The sequence below is a fragment of the Harpia harpyja genome, chromosome 7 (genome assembly GCF_026419915.1).
Source record: "Harpia harpyja isolate bHarHar1 chromosome 7, bHarHar1 primary haplotype, whole genome shotgun sequence".
NCBI classification, from domain to species: domain Eukaryota; kingdom Metazoa; phylum Chordata; class Aves; order Accipitriformes; family Accipitridae; genus Harpia; species Harpia harpyja.
Window position 1 is genome coordinate 9108585 of NC_068946.1, and position 21203 is coordinate 9129787.

Genomic DNA, 21203 nt, shown 5'->3' on the forward strand with positions numbered 1-21203 from the left:
TCGGTTCCCCCGCAGGCGGAGGCCCCGGTACCGGCAGAGACCGTCCGCCGCTGGCTGCGGGCGGAGGGCGCCGACCCCGCCGCCCCGGCCGAGGAGCAGCTGGGCCTGGCCTGGCGGCTGCTGCGGCGCGCCGAGGCCCGGCTCGGCGACCTGGAACGGCGGCGGGCCGAGGAGATGAGAGACGTAAGGGTCGGGAGAAGGCGCCAGAGTTACCCTTCGGTTTTTAACCCCTCCGGGCCCAAACACGCCCGTTTCCCCCTCTTTTTTTGCGGCAGCAGGTTCACGGGTGTTCCCAGCCAAAAGCTGCTTTCTCTTGCCCTCAAGAACTCACGGGTGTGCAGCCCAGTTCCTCGTGTTGGGGTACCAACAAGCACCTAGAGAGCCCAGTGTCTCCCACATCCCAGCACCTTTGTACCTCCATCCCCTCCCGCCTTCCAGAACTTTCAGTCAAGTTTTTAACATCCCCAGATGTTACCAAGGCATAAAGAAGTAGTGTCCTACAAATGTGTGAGTTTATCCTGTAAACGTAGGGGGATGGAGAGCTATTTGTGCCAACAACTTGCTGGCGAGGCGTTGGTAAACACACTCAGGTATAGCGATGTCTTCTTTTATTTCTAGGTGGAAAGCTATGTGGGTCACGTCCGTAACCTGACGGAGGAACGGGATGCTATCACCACCGAATATGAAAAAGAAAATGAACAGCTCAGGCTTGAGCTGACACGGCTGCAGCTGCAGCGGGGTAATCCTTTCCCTCCAAAACACGGTCCGAGGAGATGCATTGACAGGTAGTGGTGTACAGGTCTTTCAGCAGAGCTGGTTTAAAGCTTCTTTGAGAGGAGAGCAGCCTTTCTCAGTGAGTTCTGCTAGACCAGTGTGCGTGGTATGTTGTTTGGGAGGTTGGCAGAAGTGTTAATGAAATACTAGAACTGATTTGTAATTGACTTAAAGGTTCTTGTCTGCTTTTACTGCCTTTATTCAGTGAATCGGACAGTTTCTCACTTCATGTGGCTCCGTTGTTGCACTAAGCATCTTCCAGAGGCTGTTTGAAGAACAGAGTTCATGGTGCTGTTTGTTTTCAAACTCTGAATTATTTGACAGTGACTCCCCAGGTAATGGAGCGTTGAGCTGTGTTCCCACTGAAGTCAGTGAATTTGCTGTTGGCTTTGGTTTAGACTTGAAGGACAGCGGTGTGTTTGTGATGGTGATTCAAAACTTGTGTGTGCTTATTTTAGTATAGTCATTTTGTTTAAAAGAAGGTATTTCACTTATATTTCACTTCAGGTAATTTGCTTTCCTCTTAAACCCTGGGGTCCCTTCCAGTAAGGGCAGATATATTTTACTGAGTTTAGTTCTTGATTTTCTTCAGTCTTCCTAGTCTTCTGTTGTGCTTTGAGTACTGTTAGTAGCACGCCATTCTCATTAACTCCTCCTTTTGTGGTGCGTATTATCCCGGGCCTAAGGTAAAGTTGGGGGTGATAGCACAGCTTGAACAGTTTCTTTGTTAACGCATGCTTTATTTGGAGCAGCAAATGTAGGAGTTTGGGAAAATCAATTGCAGTTTTGAGTCTCTGTTCAGTCTTGGCCAGCCTGTGGGTTTCAGGTTGCACATCTGCTGGGAGAGACTTTTCAAAGATGGGTGTGCTTAAGCACTGCCTGAAAATCTGGTTCCTCTGGGTATGTAAAGCCATCGTTTAGTGTTGAAAATGCTGGTATGCAAGGGCTTAAATGACTAACGAGCCTTTGCGAGCATAGCTGTGGCAGAAAACTTCATTACTGGTTCTTCTCTCATCTTCCCCACGAGGTGGCAGGCGAATGACAAAAATGTCCCAAAAGCTGGGTTTCCATTTATTTCCTCGTAGTGGCTCTGCTGCTTTGGACTTTTCCCATTTTTTAGGGATTCTTGTAGCTGTTGAGCAATGATTAACACTCGAATGGAAACAGAGATCCATGTCTATTACCCTAGTGGGTTGCTAATTGCAAGCAAGCCATCCCTGAGGGGTTTTTGTGGTTCTGCGGTGCTTTGGTGTCATACGGTGTTTCTGTGCAGCTTTCTGGAGGAATTTGCTTTCCGATATTGCTGTCAGACTTTGGTTTTTACGACTTGTTATTACCTTACTGATGGCATTAGCTGCGGTCCTGTGATATGCATTGATAATTTAGTGATCTGGGCAGTGGATGAAGCCTTGCCTTCCGCCAGGCTGTCCTCTGCAGTGAGGGATGCCAGCACTGGTGTGTTTTGGGATGCTTGTAGATTGTTTTCTTGAGGGACTGGCTTTTTGCTTCGCAGGTCAGCTGCTTCACAAAAAACCCCACTGGCCATGTCTGGCACAGAGCACATGGATGTGCTTGTGCTTTAGCTACTGCACTTTCTCAAAGACTTTTGTCAGGCTTTTGCCTGCTCCAGGTCTCTAATGTACCTCTGCTGCAGAGTTCGATGCTGCATCGCTGTGTCTATTCCCTGGGCCTCTGCTTCTCAGCAGAGTTTGTGCAAACCAACCCAGAGATGCCTCCTGAGCCCTGTGGGGTGTAGGACAGGCTGAAAGTCTTGAACTAGAAGTTGGTTGTCCTCTGGGTCTTTACCCCCCTTCTTATTTTTGCAGGGCAGCTGGTTGTCTTTAGCAGGGACAAGATGGTACTGCAGATGAGGCTGGAAACGGGGCTGGAGAAGGCTCTTGTGGAAAGGCAGACCCTGGTCTACTGGGATTGTTAAACAAAAATGTGGGCAAGGCAAGAACAGAGAATGGTGGTAGGGAGCTTTTGGGAGGCTTGAAATGATAATGAGTTCAGATGGGAAAGGGCAGCTGAGGACAGAGGCTGGTTCAAGCCTGTGGTACAAAGGAAGGGCCTGACCTGGGAACGGACAGGATCTGTCCTGATCTTGCTTGTAGTGGCAGCTGGGAGTCCCAGCTTTGGGGAGCTGAGAGCTCAGGAAGGGAAGGGGCAAAGACTCGGGTAAATGCAGGAGATCACTTGGGTAGGCTCTCGGGGCTGAGCGTGCTCCCTCTTCCAAAAGCAGCCAGACAGATCAGAAGCTCTGCTTGGTCTGAGGATTGCTGGGAGCAATTCGATCTGCTAAAACCTGTTTCTGATGATAAAAAGTAAGTTTCTACTTACACATTTACTTCTTGGCTGGAACAGGCTCAAAGGGTTACTGCAGAGAGCAGCCACTTCTGGTTTTATGTTGAGCTATTGATCTCAGCTTCACCTCATTTGGTACCTCTGCCCAGAGTGAAATTTTTCCTTTGCTCGAGGCAGTTAACAATCCGTTTCCGATGGTTCTTGTCGAATACGCCTCAGTGTTTTTGGAGGGCAGATCGATAACTCGTGTGCTGCATTACCAAAAGCCTTTCTGAAAAACAAATGTAATGGCAGTAAAACACAATGCTTTTGGGGGCTTGCCTCAATTTGTTTAAAAAGTGAAACAAAAAGAATAAATAGTTGTGGCCTGAGCTTGTTTATTGTAACAGCTGTACTGCTTAAACGTACCCAGCATGGACGAGAGGATGCAGCTTCTGTGGTGGGTGAAAGGATACCGGTGAATTGCTTATTTCTGAGAAACTTCCTGGGGTAAGACACCTTTGCAAATACAAAACTCGCTTCCAAAGAAGCAACTGCAGAGGTGGCGCAGGAGATACTTGCTAGCGGGAACACATCAGTGCACTGGTATAACACTGCTTGTACGAGGCATTTGCTGTTCTCAAGTAGGACATGTTAGATGTGGTAGGGAAGGTGTTTGAGATACTTGTAAGAAATTAGTGGGCTTTTAAAAGCAGGTAATCTGTGCTGTGTATGGCAGGCTCCCTTCATCCTCACAAATCTTTTTTCCTCTTTAGCCTGTGGAAAATTTCTAGGTTCTGTTACCCCAAACTATACCGCTTAATATTGTTTTGCAGGTTGGGTGTAAGGGAAGTACTTGCAAGCGAAACTGTCAATGCAGAAGCCAGCCATGTGAGTTCAGACCATTGGTCCTAAAGGGAGATGGTTGTCCCGTTTCTGGCCATAAAGCAGAGCAGCTTTTGGCTTATTTTAGATGGGATTTGGCAAAACTGTGGGAGGAAACTGCAAGGTAGGTTGGAGGCAAGGGGGAGTTCAGTTTAGTATGAGCTGTGGGCTCTTCATAATGCATATGGAGCAAGTGGCCAGCTACTTTTAAATTGCAAAATGCAATGTTTTGCTCAGCTTCATGCAGGAAAGCTGCAAGTCAGCCATGTTTGACCTCTTCATTGAACAAGCTGTAATTTATAACCACAGGGGAAGGTGAACGGGAAACCGCGGGCTGTTTTCCATCCACAGGGCTGGACAGAGCTGACTGCAAAATGCAGAGTGGAAACATGCGATTGATTTGAGCCTTAGGATGTGATTGCACTGGGTCCTCTGTTAAATCCAGTGTGTGGAAATGAGGAACAGACTTGTCCAGAGCTGTGCATGTATCCTGTGTAACAGTATGAGGAATATTTGCTCTGCTTAACTTTAGATGTCTAACTCTAGCTCCCTAAGCAGTGAAAGAGCATGAATATTCCTCTTTCCTCCATACAAAACCCACAAGTCCCCCCAGTTCCTATCTTACGGCACTTGGAAACCTTTATAATCTGGTTTGGGCTTGAAATTGGGAGCAGCGTTTGTTGGTTTTCTTTTTAATATGAATTACATAGGGAGGTTTTGAAAAACCCTTCCTTAGCTTAACAAGCTACCGGATCCAGTGCACGCGTTGCTGCCCTGACCATGTGGGAGACCAAAGGTTCCTCATATTCTCCTGGCAGATAAATTTCCAACCATGCAAACGAGGGGCTCTTTTTAACAACTGTTTGTTGCACAAACACAATGATGCCTAGCCATAAACCAACTTCTCTTGCAAAGGTCGTTGTCATCTCTTTGCCTTGGAGGCCAGTACAGAGGCTTACCAGCTATAATTTTGGGATAAATGGTGAAGAATTGGAAGTTTAATTCTAAAAGGATTTTTTTGCTCCTTTAATCCTACAGGAGACTTTCAAATAACAGGTCTGTGTTACCAGAAGCAGTCCTTAGCCTGTGTTTATAGCTGGTTTTGGAGGAATGGGTCAGGAACTCTGTTCAGGGAGTGATTTCTAAGGTCATGTTTTAAGAAGTACTCTGGGTCCCTTTGTGCCCATGGGGTGCTGTTTCTCTCACTCCGCTTCAGACCCTCGTTGGTTCCTTACCGTGCTTTCCTACCATATCACATGGGATACAGCGCCCCGATCTCCCCCATGGGCTGTGCGCAATGTACCAGGTGCTGCTGCGCATCACTGCTGTGCATGGGGAAAAATAAAAGATACTCAGATCTACCTCCCTACCAAACAGTCCTTAGGAAAATAGTGATGCTCTGCTTATATGAGTGATATGGTATTTTATGTCACTTCTTCCAAAGAAAATGTTTATGTGACTGCATGTCCATCTGTTTGGTTTCTCTCAATGCCTATTTAATCTGTTGTTTTGTTTCCACCAAGCTGTATTAAGGGTTAAAAGGGTCCAGGATAACCAGGTTGGTGAAGCTTAGCTGCTGGCTAGAAGAAAATGGTCGTAATAAGTCCCCTACTTAAAACAAGGCAGGAGAACTCAGTCTAGACGTAGCAGGTCCTATCACTTGCTTGGCAGGCAGGGTAATGGATGTCAGGAGAAACATTGGAACAGATCAGAAACATTGGGACAGTGGGAATGGGGCTGAGATAAGAACAGGGGATAGGAGGCAGAAAGGGAGGGGAGAAGCAGGAGAAGAGACTACATGTTTTACGAGCTCTTGGGGAGCTCCAGGGCTGTTGTGGTGGGGAGCGTTTAGAGGAGCTAGGATGCAGATCTGGAAGGAATTGGGCTTCGTTTGTTCCTCTGCTCACAGAAAGACTTGTCTTGCAGAAGCCCAGCTGAAGGAGGTTGAGGAGATGCTGGAACAGGAAGGCTTGTCCGAAATAGCTCACAGTAATGCCAGTGAACAGATTGCTTATTTACTGGTGGAAAGAACGACGCTGCTGGAGAAACTGGAGATTGCAGATCAGAAGTTGAATTCACACAGCTACATAGACAGGCTGTGTGCGGCACACATTCAGGTACCTCCTGCTTTAGCTTCTTAGGCTGACTGAAAGCATGCTGGGGAAGAGGATGTCTCTGAGATACTTTTTAAAGTAAAAATATTTCTCCTATCTATGAGGACACTGTGGATTCTTAATGCTGAAGTTCATTTCTTTATTAGTTTTCACGCTTGTGTCTTTACACTTGATTTGCTCCCACATCTTGCATAGGGATAGTGAACAGGATTAATTTTAACAGAGAACATTGAAGAGTGTGATATAGTTGGTCTGAGGATCTTCATTGAGCAATAATGACTTTCTATTCCAGATTTCCTGATGATCCAGTATTTAATTTCAGGTGACCGAGTTCCCCTGAAAATCATTAATTTAAGAAAAATCTCTTCCCTTGTCTTCTAGCTGCTGAGCTAGAGGATGGAAGTTAAGCAAACCTCTGCTTACAAACTGAGTTCAGTAAATAAATTTCACAGCATGACTTGATGATTGGCAGGTTAGAGAGGACCATCCATGTCTTGACTTTTTGCTTTCTGAGGTCGAGATGAAGAGCACTGACAAATGGTGGAGGAGCAGCAGCAGCTACTGTCTGTTGGAGAGACAGTTTGTGACCTATCACTTTGCTTAGGGAGATCTCCCTCCCACCAAGGCCCCCGACTTCCATCTACTCCTGAATATGGCCATTTCAGGCAACCGGAGCCCAGGAGCTGCTGGTTCTCATAGCTGTTTCTCCCACATTGCTGTGTTTACTGGCCTCATCCATAACTTAATTCTGACAGCAATGGCTGTCAGATGTACAGGACCACAAAAATTGCTGTACTGGGCCAGGTCCAGAGCCTGTTTAGCCCTGCAGTATTTGTGATACAGTGTTAAGTTTTTCTTATTTTTCCAGTCTCCTCCTGCCGCTTCAGAAGTCGCCAGGCCAGGTTGCCCGTCTGGAGGGAGAGGGGTTGCTCCTGCCTGGGGACCCAGTGGGTGAGCTTAGGGGAGAAGGCTCCAGGCTGCAAGGGGGACACAAGAGGGCCAGGAGCTGCAGCCCCTGCAAAGTGCAGCCAGCCAGGATTCATAGGAAAGCCCTCCTGGGGACAGAGGGGACTGGCAGCGTTTGGTGACCTCGAAGTTGGAGTTGGCTGGGGCACAAGCAGGTGGAAGACTTGCAGCCAGACCAATTCATTGCTGTCTCATCTTCTGTCACTATCTTGAACTTTCTACAGTTTTAAGTTTCTAGTTTTTCATTCTGATAAAACTGGTTTGGAGTTCAAAAGCTTATTGGCCTTTTTTGGGTGAGCTCGCTGAAGGAGGGAGGCTTGGCAGACCTTCTGTGAAGCTCAGCTTGGTTTGGGCTGTGTTGTGCCATCTCACCAGAAGGCAAATGTAAAACCTCAGAAGACAGTGTCATAGGAGGGCAAATATGTTGTGATAGTTCATCACAGATGCTCTCCTTGCCTCCAGTGGCGTGCAGTGTCTGAACCAGAGGTTCTATCGTTGTGTCTAGTAGTCCTTGACTAATTTTTATCTTCCATGAATTTGGTTGCTTGTTAAACCCATGCAGTTTTCTTAATATCCTCAATATCTTACAGTGAGGAATTTCACAGTTCAGCTACTGTCACATGAAGTTCCTTTGTTTCAACCTACCATCTCCTGGCTTTGTTTGATGCTCTCCAGCTCTTGTATTAAGAGGCAGGGAACAATTGCCTTTTTGTCTGCCTTTTCTGTGCCACTTGGGATTTTACTGACCTGAAGAGCATCCCTTTCTGGCTGGAGAGCCCTAGTCTGCCTAACTATTGTAGGGCTGGGTGTCATTCAGGATTCATCCATGGTACAATAACACCTTCAGATGTAAATATCCACCTTGGAATCAAAGAATCTGTTTGCAGTGAGGCAGAGAAACTTTGCTAATGCGCTGTCTCTTGCTCTTGGATACAAAATGCCTCTCTGCAAATCCTGAATAATCTACCCGTGAATGCCTGTCACTTGGTACAAATGTTTGCTGCAAACACACCATTTTTTCCTACGGACCAGCATAATAGAAACCCCACTGTAGTTAAAAAGGGGAGACAGAGCTGTAACCTTCCAATTAAGTGCCAGTTAACCGTATCTGCTACCGAGCATTTACCGGGTGTGACTGGATTTGCTCTTCCTTCAGTGCCACAGCTGAGTAAGGGAAGTAGGGCCAGGGCAAATGAAGGATGCAGATGCCTGCAAGTCTGGTGTTGAATCCAAACCTTCTTGCATGGAGCTTGTCCTTCTGAGGATGCAGCTGACTTCTCCTAGCAGTCCCTTCTCAGGACCATTCTTTCTAATGATCCTGTAATGAACATGTTTCTGTAACAAGACTGGTCTTGAATGCTGGATAAAGATGGAGAGAGTGTTGTTGCACCTGGGCTGGGTGAAGGACAGAGCCCCAAGGCAAAGTCTTGTATGTGGAAATAATATAGGCTGTCTATGTGTGAAGAACAATGTGGAGTTTACTTGAATTCCTCCTGGTACGTGGTGCCAGAGTCCCCTAGTAGGTAGACAGGCCTATAAATACCTGACTTTGACCCACTTTTCCTGCAGCTGTTTAGAGGAATGAGACTTATTAAAGGAAAATGTATTCTCGCATGATCAAAACACATTATAAGCTTAATGCTCCTCATTTCTAATCAAATGCAACTTCTCTGCAGTTCTTATACTGGGCACCTTGTTTTCTGTATTTTTAAAACCAGGTGAAAGATACATTGGAGATCTATTTTTCAGGAAAACAGTTCCTCTAAAGCGGACTGTTTATTCTCCCCAGATGATGTCATTGCTGTCCACGCTTGTGAACTAGAAACTGTTGATTAAGCACTCCATTGTTTGGGGTAGCATCACACTTGTTTTACAGAATCATTAGAGTCACAGCAGTGTTACAGGTTAATAGGTTAATTGCTCTTGTTACTCTGTTTACTGGAACGTGTAGCCTTTCTTATTCGCAAATGACCTGTTACGTACTTGTTTCACTCTTAGACTGGAGGTCCAGATATGTTCCTGTCTGTTACAGAAATGAATGCAGCTTTTAGCTAGACTGCTCAAGCATAATTGATTTTTTTGATGCATCCTCGCTAATGTAAAAAGCCAGGGTACAAACATGCATCTTTGTGTAGTCATCTCTAATATATACGTGGGGAAGTGCTTTCTGAGCTCTGGTAGAAGGCATGGCATGTACAAGCACACTCAGCTCTCTAGAGCCAAGGTGCAAAATAATGACAACCAACTTCCTGAGCATTAGCAAATCCTTGATGCTGGTTTATGTGTGCAGGCTGCAGGGGAGCAGGAATCCATTATCTTGATAAGTGGTTCAAAAGAGAGGGACATGGGGAAGTAACCCAGGGTTACTCTGATAAAGTGAGTCAAGCATGCTCAGCCCCAGTACATTTCTTTGGGCAAAGCTGAGCCTACAGGCTCTAAAAGGAAGATGTCAAGGAGATCACAGGTTTAAAAAAAAAAAAACAAAAAAAAAAAACAGTGAACCTATGGAGTTCCCAGTACTAGCGGAGACAACTGAGGGATTTTCACAAGGATTTGGGATAAGTCTGGTTGAAATGTTCTCTTCAAATATAAGGTATGATTACAAAACCCCTTCTAATCAAGATATGTTGAAACTGCAAATCCTACACACTGGTGTTGAGGGATACATGGCAGCATGCTTTCTGGTGGTGGTGATTTATTAAAATCTCTTTCAGTGCAAGGATGAGTTTGGTCATGTTCATCAGTCACTAGAAGATGAACTCCAACAACAGCATGAATCTGTGCAGCTTACTGGAGAGACAATGAATAAGGTAATACGTATGCACAGTTTCTTGCTGATGACATGGCACGTAGTTTAGAATTCAAGCAGTGGGTCTGTTCTTGAGCATGCTGTGAGGGTTTTTTATTGTTTTTAGCTGATGGGATGCGAGTGAGCTCTGAACTTCAGGCTGTGCAACCACATGAGCCTGGTGCTAAGCATGAGTTAATTGCTTCTGCTGAGAGTCAGGGTTAACATCTTACCAGCTTTGGGTCAGGGCTGGCTTGTAAGCACTCACCTGCCTTTAATGGTATGGAGATGAGTGGACCAAAGTCAAGGGGGTGAGAAATAGCTCTTTTTATATCAGCTGAAATGACTTTTCTGCAGAATCACAGGTGAGTGGGAGCAGTGTCTTTCTCCTGCACTCTAGGATCAAGTGCAGACTGGAAGAGGAGGTTAGCAGCATGAGGCTGGCTTGGGGCTAGCTCTCACAACAGCCATGGGACCACAAATGTGCAGAATTGAATTGTCCTTGGACTAAACTGTCACGGGGTGTGGTGGAGCCCTCTTCTTGGAAAACCTCATATATTATGTGTTTGAAAATGCATTGTAATTAATGGCATTGTCTTGAGGAGGGAAAAACAGAGCCTTGTGTAGGAAAACAGCCACAGCATGCTGGTCTGCACCTGCTTTTTGGCATGTGTCCATGGTGAAGAGGGTTATTCACTGCGTGTCTGTCTCTTGCCTCTGCAGTGGCTTCCCCGAGTTCACCTGCTTTCTGTTTGTGTTGCTGCCCCTGTTCTGGTGGGCCAGGAGTAGTGCAGAGGGGGGACCTGCCTTGTGGTTGCATTGCCAGGAGGGTTATCTCATTTCTTTTGGAGCATTAGCCCCTGTGTTTCAGTCCTACAGAGAAGAGCTGGAGAGGGAACAAGCATCACGTGCAAGAGTTGAACGAGATCTGGATGAGGCCACACAGAGGCTGCTGATGGCCCAGGATGAGATCCGGAGGTTGACAGACGAGCTGGATGCACAAAGAAAGGAGCAGAGCAGAATTGGTAAGTGCTTATTTTGTGGCTGTGTGCCACTCCTAATTACTGGCCTGCATTTAGACCACCCCTGGTTAGTGTAAGCCTTGGACTTCTCACCCAGGGGAGTTGGAGGCAGGCTGTCCTGTGTCCTCTCTGCTTGTAATGTGGAAAAATCAGTGTCAGATGTTAGCCTGAGATCCTGTACCTAGGATATCAGAATGCAGTCGTTAACAGTCACAAATCAATCAATTCTGAGTGGGGAAAACTGAGACATGGGGTTATCTGATCTGTGATTACAGCAGCAGGGTCTTGACTTCCTCTCCCTGGCTCGTATGCAGGGAGAAATTCATGCCCTAGGAGGGGATGGAGAGGAAATGATGACTTGGTCCAGAAGCAAAGTAGCTGAAGTATATTGTACACAGTGGTAGCACAGCTGGACCGCTCACTCTAGGTTCTTCAGATGCTATGTTTGGGATGCTGCCTTGTTAGGAGCCGTTAACAAGTGCACATAACTGGAGCTTATCAGCAGTCTTGAAGTGACTAGTTAGATTCTTATCACTGCTAATATTTGCTTAACCTCCTTATTGAAATAACTGTTGTTGACCAGCCCTTAAATATTACATTTATTTTTAAATACTGACTGTAAAAATAAACAGTTTTCTGGTGGGAAATCAAACTACTTGATAAAGCTCCTATTGGAGTGGTCCTTAAAGCCAGGTGCTTCACTGCTACCTCCTACAGGACATTTCCCAAGCAAAACACTGATTTCTGGATGCTTTTTCTCTGGGTTACTTACGTTGTCCCAAAATCCGTGATGCAGAATTTCAGTGGAGAACAGCAAAATGTGATAACATTCCTGCCCCATGTGCCTTTGCAGAGACTGACTTACTTATGGAGACTGATACCACCTGGGTAGGGTTTATGTGTGAATTGCAGGTCCTGATGCTGACCTCAGAGCTCATGCCCAACACTCAGACCTAGCTAAACCTTCTAGTCAGCCTCCAAAATCATTGTTTTCAGCCTTTTAATCAAAGGCGGGGAAATGAGCACTCTGTGGGCATCTGCTTTGTGTATCGATTGATACACGTGCGTCCCTGGGGATGGAGCGAGCATTGTATTGCAGCCTCCAAAGAGTACTGCTTCTCCAGATCATGGACGGGCTGCAGTGTGCGACTCTTCTCAGTGGATTGTAGCCTGCGTGTTTTATAATCTTCTTAAATATCAAATGAATATAAGGCTTTCCAAACTGTGAGTAAGGGTTTAATGCTTGTTATGTCTGTGTGGTTTATTATGCTGCAAGTATTAGTGTGCAAAATTAGTGTTACAACATCTTAGTGGCTTCCTTGATGATGTATATCTACATGCCTTCTCCTCCTGATGAGCTTCAGAGGCAACTGCTCTATAAATAAATTGATTTTCTAATACAAACTTAAAATGAAATCTCTGTTCTTTAGTAACACTCCACTTAAACAGTGTATTTTCATTCAATGATAACTTGCAGCTGCTTGCCTGTATTGAAGAGAAAATACAAGATTGCTCCTGGCCAGTTTGTAGCCCAATTATTGGGTTTTCAGTGATTAGAGATTTTAAATTGTGTGTCTAGCTAGCCGCTGCTTTTTTTTTTTGTTTCATTTTCCTTCAACTCTATATTTAACAAAGTGCATTAAAAATGTTGCAGAGTTTAGCGTTCAGCAGCATACAAATGGACTGCCACAGCAAACCTGTCTCTTTATTATCCTTGTAGAATCAGCCTCGTGGTCAGCCCTGCAAGCACCTGAGAGCCGGGAGGAAGGGGTGAATGAATGGAGAGAGAGTGGTAAGTCACACTGTTTACAAGCGGAGAAGATCCAGAATTTTATCAAGGCTTTCTGTAGTTGTAAATGGGCTTTTCAGCAAAATGAACAGTTTGGTAGAAGGGGTTCCTTGCCTTTTATTTTAAATTACAAAACTGAAAATCCAGTATCAAAATCCTTGTTTGAAACAGGGTTGGGTTCCCCACCCTCTCCCAACACTGGGACCAAGAAAGAAGATATGTTTTTATTTTTGCCTAAATAAAAGTCAAATTTAAGCTGAAATTTCCTGTGCCTAGCATTAAGCTGAAATGGGAAAAATCTTTGTTCACCTTTTCTGTAAGAAAAACTGTCTTCTCACTAGTATTTATTAGGATACCACTGTATATTTGGACATGTTTATGTCAATATGCTCTTAATACAAACATCTTTTCCTATTTCTTGCACTTGAAATACTAGGTAGTCTGCATTAATTGGTGTGACGGTTGCATATGTTTATTGATTCAGACTTGAAGGTTGGTGTGCAACCATAATTTTTACTGTACAGGCCATTTCATAAATATTAATGCTAGCACAACACTGATATATTAACTGTGATTGTGTTTCTGCTCGTAGCAAATAATGAATTTTAGGAAGAAAATAAGAAATGTGGCTGTTTGGGTTTTTCAAAGCTTACCCTAGTTGTCTGTCAAACCCATACCTAAATATCTGAGGTGAGGCATTTGCCATGATCTAGAGGTAAACTGAATCCCTGGAATAACTATGGAGAGACTGCTGTGCTCCTGTAATAAACATAGCACTGCTGTTGAATCTGGATCTCCAGAAACATAAACCTCTACTATGTGAGTAAGAATGTGTTCCAGTATGTACGGGGAACTCCCCTCTGTGCTGTTGCACACATACGCCTGTGCATAAGGGCAATGCAATTTCAGAACCCTTATTCATGTGTTAGCTCCCCTCTGAGCTTGGTGGAGGTCAAGGTCCAAACCAGTGTTGGTGACCTGTTTTTTCTGTTCTGTACAGACAGGACTGAGCTACAGAAGGCCATGGAGCGCAACAGCAGACTGGACAAGGAAATTCTGGCACTGCGAGCACGGGTCCAAACACTCGACTTGGAGAGAAAAGCGTTCCTCGATCTGGTGAGTACCCATCTCCTGCTGCTGGATCTCCTGGTTTGCCATGGCACCAACGAGCCTCTGCGTGGCCAACAGTGCTGGGCTGGCTCCTGACATTCAGTCCTACTCCTTAACCTGCCCTGCCTCTCTCTTTCCCCTCTCTTTTCTATAGCAAGTCTTTCCAGAGCTGTGGTTCTGATCTTTCATGGCTCGTGGAGTAATAAACTTTGGGAAACAGGCAGAATAAATATCCAAAGAGTGTTTTAAAGCATCTGCTGTTACTGCAGCCCTGAAAAAATTCAGCTCTCATAGCGTCCTTCAGTGCAGGAAGAGTTTGATGCTTCACTGAACACGGAGGGGACTGTGCGTGCTCAAACTGAGCATGTGCTTTAGGGATTGCAGCGTAGGGCCCTGAAATACATGTTTTCCTGTGCCCAGTGTACAGGATCAGGTTGATGCTTTCTGTCACTAGCCAACGTTTGCAAAAAATCAAGTGGGTAAACAGAATAAGCAACATTTCTACCTTTTCTTGAGGACTATTATTAAAGATAGCAAACAAGTGTAGTGTAAACCCCCAAACTAGCTATTTTTAAAACAATTTTAAATTTATGCTCATGTTTTGATACCTCTCAGCCTCCTTGGATGCATTAAAATGTGGTTACGTTACGTTGATTTGCTCAGTAGAAGATAGACTTAATCCTTTTGATTTTGTGTGGGCTTTCTTAAGTGAATTACTTACATTACTATTAGTTAAATGCTTAGTGTTACGTTACTAGTAGTTAAATACTTGATGTACTACATTTAGGATTCTCTGAATGCAATAATTTTTATCAACAAGATAGTTCCTTACTGAGATTGCCAATAGTGAATATAACAGTCTGTTTCCCATTAAAATGTGTCATTTGGCACAAATTCTGTTTCTGTTCTTAACTCTCAAATTCTTTATATCAGTCCTTCAGCAGCCAATAATTGGTTGCCAGCAGCCTATAATTACTTACACCATCACAGCACAGATACCTCAGCAGCTGCCTTGCGGGGCTCTTGGATTAAAATGAGTATTTTTAAAGTAATACGAGTATCTCTGAGAATACCATGCCCATCTCATTACAATAATATCAAAGATTTACTTCATTGAATATAATTTATTCACATTTGAGGATTTAAAAATTTTAGTATGTAGTTCTGTTCCTTGCATTTAAAAAAGTTGCTTGTTCTTCCTTAGCACAGCATCTAAGCATATCTGTAATCTCAAACCTTGTATTTACAGGACAGTCTGTTTCTGGGTCTGCAAAAAAATATTATGTAATTTAGTTCACATTCCTCAGTTTACATTTTTTTTTATTCCAAATAACATTTTCTTTGCTTTAGGACATTGCTTCTTTCAGTCACTATGTATACATACACCTGTATATATATATTTTTTCTAAATATATATAAAAAAGAATTATATATACACAAAAAAATACACAGATACAAATAAGGTATTGTTTTCTCTGTACAGAAAAAAAATATAGCCAGATCGAGATAATTTCCAACCAACCATGTTGTTAAGCTAAAAGCAAATTACCTTTGTTCCTTAGGAATGAGGTTTAACTGTTGGTATAGAAGTTAGAAAACCATGATTTTTAATTTGTAGAAGCTGAACATGTACCTTATTACAAGCCACAGAAATTCTGCATCCTGAAGTCTTTTTTTCTGCCTGCGAGTTATGGACAGCTGGCTGAGGAGCAGGCTGGCCAGTTGACTCTGGTTTGGTTGTCTGTGGGAGACCGACCTCGTCCCTACCATGTGCTCCACCAGTTGGAGTACTGAGCCTTAACTGTGCAGGATTCGGTCGGTGTCTGTGTGGCGTGAGTGAGTCTGTGTGAGTGGGCTCTGCAGGTGCCTGTGGGTGTGGATGGAAGCTGAAGAGACTGAAGAAAGTAAAAATGCATGCCGAGAAGGTGGTGTGTGAAAGCTTTGCAAGGGCTGATAGCTCCAGAGACTAGCAGTGCTGTTAAATCTGAAAAAAAAAAAAAAGATAAACCTGGGACACTAATGGTCCACTGAACCTGTGCAAGGTTCCTAGCATCGACTGCGTGAGGCTCAGATGGCATCCACATGTGCTGCTGGATACGCTTGAAGAGCACAGGATTGTATCTGCATCTGATGAAGGTGAGCACTGTCTGCAGGACTTCATGAACACCCATCCAGAAGCCACTGCGGTACAACCCTCCACTTCCGAGTAAATGGCTGGGGTTGGCCTCCCAGCTATTGCTCCAGCCAGTAGCCAAGAGTGAGTGTGCGAGTGAGTAAGTGACTGTGTGGTGTGAACAGCTGCCTGCTAATAATAATATTATATTGGTCCTATCGATAACAGCAAAGACTAAAAATTGTCTTCAGAAGTAGTGGTTGTGATCTGTCTAGCCCTTTGCCTTCAATCCCATTTGGTAAAAGGGGATGTACAACATGTGCATGATCAGTAACTGAAGTAAATGAAGAAAAATTGTTTACCCTTTAATGCAGTGCGACATTCCCCCTTTTATTGCTCTTTACCTCCCTAAATAGTCTGAGGCCACCCAGCTGGAGATCTCAAACAATCCATCAAGCTGAGTGGTTAATATTAATAAATCTGCAGTTTATCTACAGCAAATTTGAGGGGAATTTTAATTCTCTAAGATGGCAGGATGAACGTTCACCAAAAATAAAAGCAAGTGTTTTCCTTTTGAAGGTTGAACAGCTCAAAGAGGAGATCTGTGAGTATCAGAAGAGTGAGAAGCAAGGACTTCCATTGCCTGCGCCAGCCGAGACTGAAGAAGTCGCTGCGTCCTCACTGCAGGTAGTTTCAAGGGCTTTTTGTTTGCCATTCTAGAAAGCAAATTGAGCAAACAGGCCCCCCTCTGCATTTCAGCCCCATGCCATAAATGAAGATGCATGGCTTGTAGTGCAGAAACGCATGTGTTCTTCTTTCTATGTATGCATGAGTGCATCCTGTGCAGGTGTGATGTAGGATTTATGCTGGGCCTGACAAATACACTAATGGGTAGAGCATGTCTCTTGGCGTAAGCTAATACCCACTAGTGCCTTCATATTATTATGGGTCTTGGGTGGGTTTTGCTCCTACGGCCAGTGGATCATCTAATGCAGATAGATGTAGATGATGTAGCTCATGTTTTCTGGTTGTCCTGTTTATTTATAAGAGACTCCGGTAGCTTTGGAATCACATTGTGCTAAGATTTCACTCTTAATTATGTGCTAACTTTTCATTTTCTCTTGAGACACAAGGCACAATGGATGAAGGGAGGATTGAAGGAGACTGCGTTTTAGGCAAAGCTGGCTCAGATCAAGAAGACAGATATCAGGGTAGTGAAACATTTCATAAAAGGTGAGCAGTGTAGAAATCCTTCATCTGTTGTATTTTCACAGTGGCTTATCTGGCACTCTGGTTGCTGGTATTCTGTCTTGCAGGGTGGATTTAAGTATTGGATTCTTTAGAATACTCTTTGGTACTACCTTCGTTCCTCTGCTCCCAAATCAGAAAGTTTGGAGGTAATGCAGTCCTGAGTGGGTCTGTAGCCTTTGGTATCAAGAATGCGGGCTGTTTTCTGACACTTTCTCCAGTTTATGGCTTTCCTAGAAGAATAGGGTTGGGCTTTTGTGGCTCTCTGCAGACAACAGTGTTGTCTTCAAAACTGTTTTGCTGCTGGCAAGATTTCTCTGGATTTGGTTGCTGTCCAGGGGTGTACTAAAACACTTGGCTTTCAAACTTAAATATGTAAACTGTGATTTTTAGGGGAAGTCAAAGCTTCGTTCTCCTGTGGCCTGCTCGGGAAGCTGCTCTGCCTCTTCTAGCAGGTTCAAGGAGGAAAGGGTGTCTGATCCCATGTCATCTCTCTGACTCTCTTTCCCTTCAAATGCCCAAGCCTGTTTCTCCACCTCAAGCAGTTGAATTTGCCATTGCCTCTCTGCTGTTAGCATCCTCGTGTCTGACCAGTTTTCTCCCCAGACCTTCATCATTTCTTGTGTAGAGCCTGTCACCACTAATTCCCATGCATCACCACCTAAATAGGAGCAGGCACAGGTCATGCTGGATGTGAGACTCAAAATTAGCAGGACAGAAATATTCCATAGTGAAAAACACAATGGCTTTTCCTCACCAGTGGTAAGCAGTTTGGATGTGTGTCAGTGCGTTTACATAGCAGTTCTAGCCTTGGTGATGTCGGTCTTTGGTGTGTAGGTGCCGAGAGGCGATTGAAAACACCGAGGGCAGGAATTCACAGCTCCTTCACAAGCTGCAAAAACTGAAGCAGGAGCACGAGGATTTGGTTGAGCGCAATGAAGAGCTGGAATCAATTCTGGGTGAGACACAGATCCAAACCAAGCAGGAGAAGGAACAGTTTGAGAGTGAGGTGGAGGGACTTCACCGGAAAGTAAGTAAGGAATGGAAGAAATATGGTTTGGTTTTGTTTAATTCTAGCTGCTTTTCTCTCTGCACATTGATTAGTAAAATAAAATGATGTTTGACCTAAAGCTGCATGCTGCTTTGTTTAGTTTGACAAGAAATACAACTAGCAAAACGTCCCAGCTTCAGAAAAAAGGGGAAAAGAAGGAAAAAATTCCAGCAGTGAGTAAATGATGCTTGCTTGGAGGTACAGATTTCCCCAGTGTCACAGCAGCATTGTCTTTTCCAGCTCCTGTCCCCACTCCTTGGTGCTTGGGCAAGCAGAGTTAACTAGCTAACGTACCTCCTGCATCCACAGGAGCGAGATCAGGCAACACTCTCCTCCCATACAGCCTTTCTGTATGTGTGGGCTGTGCACCCTTCAGTTTCTTGGCTGAGCTGAAGCAAAGCCTTTTAATTTCAAATTCAAGTTGCATCTTTTTTCTCTGGAGCTATTTCTTCTGAAGCTTTTGTAGCGTAGAAGGTCTGATTTCCCCTGAGAGGCTGTCTTAGATGGCATCAGTGCTCCTGATGGACTTCAGCGTTGGTTTCCCGCAGGAACTTCTTTTCCATGTTGGATGGCTGTTTCTTCTGCCTGTGGTTCCTGCTGAAGAGCAAGTTCCAGGAAGCCCCAAGTCCTCCTGAGGCTCAGAAGAGAGGCAAGAGGTTTTCCTGAAGCCTGTGAGTTGTCCCTTAACCTGGCACCCATGATAGAAGTCCCTGCTTTGACCTGAATCCCTAACCCCTCTGCAGACCTGTCCAACGGATGAAAATGGTCAATGTGGAACACTGATGCTCCTTGATCCCAGGAAAGGTCACCAGTTGAGCATGCTGGTGACAAAGGATTGCACTTCTGGCTTTTCCCCAAGCACAGCATCTTGGAGACCTGTCAGCCCGTGTGGCAAACACCAAGGCACTTCTGGGTGTGGGGGGCCAGGATCTACACTGTGTGGGGACATCCCTGCTGAAAATACTGAATTTGGGGGGACAGTGAGTTTCCCTCATCACCTGCTGTCTCTTGCTGCAGCATCTGCTGTTGAATGGGGCAGGCATGGCTGGACACATCTTTCTGAAGAGCTGCGATAAGCTGATCAAGAAGAGAAGCTGGAGAAGCTCTGCTCAATCTTGATCAAGATATGATCTCACTAGTCTCTTCCTAACCTGTCCCCTGCTTGATTTTGGGCACCCCCCAACCCAGGGCAGTCTGAATCTTTTCCTGTTAATAGGACAAGACCATTCAGATCATCCTTTGACTTTAGGAGGTTGATAGAAAGTCTTTGTTGTTTCCGCTCATTTGCATGTGAGGGAACCTCTGGGAAATTGCAGATGTGAAGCACCATGTTGATTATCTGGTTTACCAGAACCGTGGCAACATTAGATGTTGTCTTGCAACACCTGGAGAGCCATCTCCATCCATGTTTTAAGCAAAGATTAAGTTATTGCTGAAGCTTCTCAGCCTGATGCTGCCTTTGTCAGAGTGGTCTTTAGCCTCAATTTACTGGATGGACTCTCCATTCCTCTGGACGTCGCTCTGTGAGGAGCACCTGCACTTTACAGACTGGTTTGTCACTGCTTGGCCCCAGGGAACATACCATTTGCAGCATTTGTGCAGCATCGCTACCAGGGCACATGATCCCTTGCAGACAGGGCAGCGGAAGAATTTATAGCCAGAGAGAACAAAGGAAGCCAGAAATTGGTCTTGCTAGATGGGTAGGTGGGCTTCTCCCCCAAAAGGCTGGCTGAGGAGGTCTTTTCCTTTGGCTGAAGCCCTGCAGCTTGGCCAAAAGCTCTTCCTTCCTTGGGCTGAGTTGCCCTCTCCCCTCTGTCTGAGGCTGAGATGCTCTCTGCAGTGATCATGGTCCTGGACTGCCACGCAGCAGGGCCAGTCTGCAGTGTCCCTAGAGGACCTTGGGTTTCTGAGGTGAGAAGGAAAGGCATGCAGAGGTTTTCAGTCAGGAGTAAGCGGTGCTTGGACATGACCATACGCTTGGTGTTGTGTTAAAACATGATGTAGGAAATAGTACAAGTGTGAAGGCATATCCCATGTGAACGCTGAAGCAGCCACACATCTCCAAGATGAATTGTTCAAAGAAAGAAAAGATGAATTACTTGTCAGTAGCCTCTGGCTGTGAGAAAGAAGTCTCTAAATACAGTGAAACAGACTGAAGGCATGTTCAAATACCTTAATGAAGGATGCCAGCAGACATCATGTTTCTAAGTGTGTAGCTGAGAAGCCAAGGGCAGGCGCTCTGATGGGAATGGCAAAAGGTCTGTCCACCATGACTGTGCTTTTGTTTAAGTCGGGGTTTGTTCAGCACACACTAAAATGTTTCCCACTTTCTCACTGAAGTAGAATAAACACAACCCTCCACAAATCAAAGAAGATGCACTTTAAGTTGGAGAAATCCCTTTTTCGCCCAGTGCGTTCTTAAACATATCCCTGGGAACGCTGCTTTGGGGGATGCAGGGTGAGCGCAGCAGGGAGTGCTGAGTAGCCAGGGAGATGCAAGGCATTTTGGCTGGCATGAGCTCGGCAGCTGCTGTAGCTGAAAAAGGGGCAGAAATGAGGCACACGGCGGAGGAGAGACAGGCGGATTACAGGATGGAAGAGGAGGTGGGTTAACCCTTGGTTAGATCCAGCATCTGCTCAGATGAAGGGCTACAGAGCTGCACCCTTCATCTCCAAGGGGCTTTTGGGTGCCTTGGAGGTAATGAGGGAAGGACTGCATGAAGGCAGGTGTGCTGGAGCCTGGAGAAAGCAGCACTGCTGGGTGTTTGCCAGCCTGCCCCATGTGAGAAAGACTTGGAAGTCTTTTCTGGTTTGGCACGCCTACAAAAATCTTGGCTGATTAGGCCACTGACTCGGAACGAGGACACCAGGATACAATGTGAGTATTGTTCTGCCATTGGCATGAGACTTACGAGCGCAACTTAAATGCTTAAAAGTTAGCGGCTTGGAGGAAAAATAAGCAAAATGATGGAAATGCATAGCTGGGTGTCAACTTCATGACCAAAAGTTGGCTGGGGGGTGGGGAGGGAGGTGTATTTTGCCTTTGAAAGTCTTTCCAGA

General features: G+C 45.1%; 1 protein-coding gene across 14 annotated transcripts in view; it reads left to right on the forward strand.

Annotated features, from left to right (window-relative positions):
* Window positions 1-21203, forward strand: part of CCDC30 (coiled-coil domain containing 30) — a 39225-nt gene that overhangs the window by 2448 nt on the left and 15574 nt on the right. For 6 of the 14 annotated variants that reach the window (XM_052791895.1, XM_052791887.1, XM_052791888.1 and 3 more), the window contains exons 2-11: window positions 16-183; window positions 619-739; window positions 5869-6059; window positions 9737-9832; window positions 10682-10835; window positions 12553-12624; window positions 13622-13737; window positions 16424-16531; window positions 16971-17077; window positions 17930-18122. In XM_052791895.1, coding sequence (XP_052647855.1) covers window positions 175-183; window positions 619-739; window positions 5869-6059; window positions 9737-9832; window positions 10682-10835; window positions 12553-12624; window positions 13622-13737; window positions 16424-16531; window positions 16971-17077; window positions 17930-18122 — 1167 coding nt within the window. In that variant the 5' untranslated portion in view covers window positions 16-174. Of the gene's footprint in view, window positions 1-15; window positions 184-385; window positions 508-618; window positions 786-3893; window positions 4071-5868; window positions 6060-9736; window positions 9833-10681; window positions 10836-12552; window positions 12625-13621; window positions 13738-16423; window positions 16532-16970; window positions 17078-17929; window positions 18123-21203 lie in introns of those variants that run through there. The other 8 variants (XM_052791889.1, XM_052791894.1, XM_052791896.1 and 5 more) reach the window with 8 other exon arrangements.